This window comes from Rhipicephalus sanguineus, chromosome 2 (assembly GCF_013339695.2).
Source record: "Rhipicephalus sanguineus isolate Rsan-2018 chromosome 2, BIME_Rsan_1.4, whole genome shotgun sequence".
Taxonomy (NCBI): domain Eukaryota; kingdom Metazoa; phylum Arthropoda; class Arachnida; order Ixodida; family Ixodidae; genus Rhipicephalus; species Rhipicephalus sanguineus.
Genome location: NC_051177.1, coordinates 120,780,205 through 120,785,017, shown reverse-complemented (window position 1 = coordinate 120,785,017; position 4,813 = coordinate 120,780,205). Strand labels below are relative to the sequence as shown.

At 51.1% G+C, this 4,813-nt stretch overlaps 1 protein-coding gene across 2 annotated transcripts; it reads left to right on the top strand.

The window, feature by feature from the left end:
* The first annotated feature begins 670 nt into the window (after positions 1 to 670).
* On the top strand, positions 671 to 3,748 carry LOC119383600 (enolase-phosphatase E1). Of its 2 annotated transcripts, none has more exons than XM_049412591.1 (4): positions 671 to 949; positions 2,372 to 2,459; positions 2,681 to 2,780; positions 3,087 to 3,748. In XM_049412591.1, the coding sequence occupies exons 1-4, from the start codon at positions 924 to 926 to the stop codon at positions 3,269 to 3,271; spliced, it is 399 nt and encodes a 132-aa protein (XP_049268548.1). In that variant the 5' UTR covers positions 671 to 923; the 3' UTR covers positions 3,272 to 3,748. The 2 variants fall into 2 exon arrangements, with proteins under 2 accessions (XP_049268548.1, XP_037507774.1); XM_037651846.2 differs by having other exon boundaries at positions 3,084 to 3,748.
* The last annotated feature ends 1,065 nt before the right edge of the window (positions 3,749 to 4,813 follow it).

Genomic DNA, 4,813 nt, shown 5'->3' with positions numbered 1-4,813 from the left:
ATGCTCACCTTTAGTTTTTCGGAACCTCGAAGAATCTTGCGGAACTCGGACGGTCTTGAGGTATCCGTGCACCGTTCCATGATGTACGAATGGTGCGTGCCGTTAACCACCACGGCGGCAAGAGCGCACAACACACAAACACCACGAAAACTCCACACGCCGGCCAAAGCTCGCTTCATGTAACGGAACATCACGAAACTTCATATCAAGGCCGGCGACTAGGGCGGGCTCCTGTATGGCGGCGACGGAGCACGGCTCACATAACGACCACTCCGATAAGTTTCAAGAGCGAATAATGACTCGCCAACCACAACGGGAGACTTGCAGGTGTCCGCCAAGCATAGCCTCCCTGCACGGCCAGCCTGGTGCCCGCTCTCAGCACTCGCTTCGTGCTACAACGGAACTTTCGAGGAATTCAAAACTAGCGTCGCGGCGCGCGCGCGGCCTCCGCGGCCGGCGCGGGGTGCACGGCTTTGCCGGCACGGCGGCAGGCTGCCATTGGCTGCTTTAATTTTGAATCTCCGTGAACACTAGCGCCAATTTCACCTTCAGTTACGGCCCCTTTTAAAAGGCCGCCGAACTAGCAAATTATTCAAGATGGTGTCGGTGACGTCATCATGACGTAATTCTTTGGGACGCTGGAGCGGCAGTGTTTCCGGGTATTGACCGGGCCTCGCCGCTTGTAATTCATAGCGCAGCGTTTGGCGCGAAGCCTTCCGAGCCGCGATTGGACGGCCGAGCTTACCGGCTCGTCGCTCATTGGTGTCTACCGACCACGTGGGCCCAGGTATAAAAGCATTGTCCCGCCATTTTGTGAAGCATTCAAGTGACGACGCTGTGGTGTGTGCGTGTGCCTAGCTCCGTCGCGTTGGTTTGCGTGTGCTTCGTTTTCTTCTTATTTATTCCACATCTTCGACCAGAAAATGCCCGCCACACGTTCAAGGCCCAGGTAAGATCATTTATAAATTGACTTCCGTTGCAATTGACGCGTATTTGTTACATTCGCGCGAGAAAAGCGGCCGAGTTCGTCATGGAACCGGCGCGACCAAGCGCTAGGCCTAATGCCGGGACAAAGTGCTTTGTCAGTTCCGAATCCGCAGACTTATTCCCGGTGCTGCGGATAACTTAAAAGTACTGTTAGTATAGATACATTGCGCGCGGCAATATACACGCACCGTTGCGGTAGCGCTGGCTTCGCTTGACCCACTTATTTAATCTTGCGGCCGGCACGGCCGAGCGGTGAAGGCGAGGGGGATACAGAATCCGCGGAGCAACTTTGCCGGCTCCCTTTTGCGACCGATGCAAAAAAGCTTGCCGCCGTGGTCGTGACGCGAACTGTAAAGGTAGAGCAGCAAATCCAAGCGCGGCTTTCTCAGAGCGCTCTTCGAAGCTCGCACCAGTTGGTAACGACCACGCGCCACTGAGCGCACACACCGGTTTAGCGGCGCGACGGCAGCGGCTGCCGCAAAACGGCGCCCCATTGTTTTCTGCCTCTGACGTCCGCGGAGAGAGCTGCTTGCGACGCATATGTTCCCGGCGGACAGGTTTTGGCATGCCCTTTCGCGCGACAGCTGCCCGCGATGCCATTTCGTGACGGGGCATTTTCAACGGCAGCCAGCAGTCCTCGATGCGCGCGATCGCTAAGCCTCGCCGCCGGCCGGCCGGTGTTCCGGGCTCTACCGCCGCCGCGTTTTGGCGCCAAGTGGAACACCGGGGCTCGTGCCTGTTTTGTATGTTATTCTTTTTTCTCTGTTGCCGCGGCCTTCGCTCTTGTTCTCTCTTCTGCCATTTTGAAAAGCGTGTGGGCGCGCTTTTGAGGGTGAGGAGGTTTCGGGGCCTCGCAAAAGAATGGTCGCGGAAGCAACGTGCTCGGGCGGAAGCGCCGTTTTCGGAGGGCCATAATGGTCTGCCGGAGCCGCCGTTCTTTACGTAGGACGTACAACACGTGCAGGCGAAGTCATGCGAAAGCGCAAGAGCTCTAGCGTGCGCCAGTCGGGAATTTTATTTTCTGCGCTTGTCCGGCGTTGCGCACGGCACGAAACACGACCGCTAGCCGTCGGTCCGGCGTAACTTATGCGTCTGGCCTTGATGCCGCCGGCGCGAGCTGCACGTTGTTGCGTCGTGCAGCCGCGATCGTGTGATGTCTCGCCGCCGTTTGGTTTTTGCTCGCTCCGCGGTTGAGGGAGCGTGGCAGTCTGGCCGATTTCCCGTCGCGTCGTGGCTGTTTATATCGTTGCGCGTTACCGAGGTAATTTCATCTCGCCGGGACTGTTGCGCAAAGCACTTTTTCCTGCTGTTTCGGCGTGTTCTCTATACGTAGTTCCGGAGGGGATGTTGTGATGCAAAAACGAATTTCATGTTTTCTTCGTAGCACCGAGCAGGCTGAGGTTGTTTCTGAGGAGGTGAAGAAGGACGTCGAGGCGTCCCCGGTGAAGGAAAAGGTGGCGGAGACGAAAACGGTAAATATTGATTTGTCACTGCAGCTCTCTGCTCAATCAGTGTTCGACCACGTGGACATTTGTTGCCAGTTTAAATCGAAAGAACCAAAATGTAAGGCTCCAGGTCTTACAGTAGTATGAGGTGTCAAGACTTGTGACATTTGCCAGTGCTTCAGAATTCTTACCGTCCCACGAGCAGCTTTGGGTGCATCCGTAGGTAGCACTGCCCTCTCTAATTCCAGGAGGAGGCCAAGCCTGCGGCTGAAGAGAAGGCCGACAGTGCAGAGGAAGCCAAAGAAGAAGCAGAGAAGGCTCCTGAAGAGGCACCCAAAGCAAATGGAGGTATGTATGCACATAGTACTTAAACTAGCACCCTGCAAATTTTTCCCCTGCCCTGCTGTTATAGCAGAACACTGTAAAGGTGCGTGTAGCTCTTCTAACATACGGTAGACACGAAGTCTGTTGCTTTACCTCTGCCAAGCTAGTTGGTAGATTCATAAGTCTTGCAACACCGACATGCGAGAGCAGTCGGGACAACACAGATGGTGTTTGTGGTGTCCTGACTGCTTTCTCGTGTCAGTGTTGCTAGCCTAGTCTTCTTTGCAGCTTGACACGTATGTGACCGTTATCTTCCGTGTGTTGCAGAAGCTGCTGCTGCTGCCGTCGATGGCGACAAGGAGTCAGACACCGCAGCCACGGAAAAGGCGGAGAAGCACAAACTTGAAGATGAGGTGAGCGGCACTCCCGAGAAGAAGGCCAAGGTAGAGGAGAAGGAGAGCAAGGAAGAAGAGGCTGCCAAGGAAGCCGCACCTACAGAGGAGGCCGCAGCATGAGGCGCTCGATTTGGTCGAGCATCCGAGCCGCTGCCAACATCCACCAAGCGCGCAATGACACACAAGGACGGAAAGACGAAAAAAAAAGAAGACAAGCTCCCTCTCCTTCATCCCACCACCACCATCCCCCTGTTTTCCACCACTACATGTACGTGGGGACCAAAGCAGTTCCCCAAGACTACTACCGCTGCCACCACCACCATTGCTATCCCCGCTTTAACTTATGTTGGGACTGATGTACAAAGGCATCCCCTGCATTGTGTATTCCCCACCCCCACCCAGTGGTTCCTTTCTTTTGTCCAGCTGTTTTTCTGCTCTGCGCATCCTTGTGCTGTTGAAATTTGTTTTTTGGTTTAAGTTCACTTTTGTTTTTCTCTTCCGACATACACACCACATACCGTCATTTGTTGTGAAGAACTTAATATAGATGGTTGTACAGTTTCAGGTTTAAAAGAATAAATTTTCTTCTCATCGTCACCAATTCTTGCCTGTACTCCTTTTGGGAGGTGTGAATGTGTTGTACGACGTGTGACTGGTGTGTTTCAGAGGATGTGTCGAGTCTTGTGTGGCGAATGTGGTTGCACTGTATATACTACTTTTCTTTTTTCTTCTTCTGGGAAAGTATTCTCTACTGAGCCGACCTTGCAGAATGATTTGCGTAATTTTTATGTGGTTCTCGTTGGATGTGCCCACGCTAAAGTTATGCGAAAGTGCCTGGACATGTGTGGTGCTTGGTTGTATTGTGTGCATACAAAAAATGTGCCTGTGGTTTGATCAAAGCAGAAACACCTACATTTATCTGCTACAGGCTTGTTAGATGTAATCATTATTGGTCTGATTACAAGACATTCATCATACAAAGGATTTAACACTAATTTTTAACCAGAAGTAAACAGTGTGCTGTAAACATTAGAATGGTTGTAAAAGGAAATGTCTGCACATTTACTACAACGTAGAAATAAGTATTTACATTTGTACTCTGGTGTGCTTTGGCAAACGTATGCCTGTCTGGAATTTGGGATCGGTGCCATAAACTAGTGTACGCTTTAATTGTAATTGCATTGTTGTTTAGAGAAATGTCTTAAAAATTTTGATACTGCATCAAAACTTGCAATGCTGGTACCTTTTGCATATGACAAGCATTTCAAATACATTACATATTCGTATAATTTGAGTGTTTTCAAATTTCTTTGGCCTGGCCGAGAGCCAGGAACTTGACCCTTCATGCGGTGCTAAAGTTTGGAGAGAGTTCAGTGTAAGCCCGTAACATTTAGTTTGAAAGCTTCGGAAACGTTGCTGCTGGAAGAACTGTTTTCGTTCTTCGTGGGATAAGTCTGGCAAGGATCTCTCCAGTGCTTGATCAACATTGCATGCTTACCCAAGTTGCTGAAAAGGATTACAACTGATAACTGAGCAGCTGGCAAATTGTCCTGCACGGCAACAGTAGAGGATCAACAATGCAAGTGATCTGAAAATTGGATAACTCGGAAGACCAATAATGACTTGTGATGGAACATTTACCTAGGCTGATTAGTAATTGAA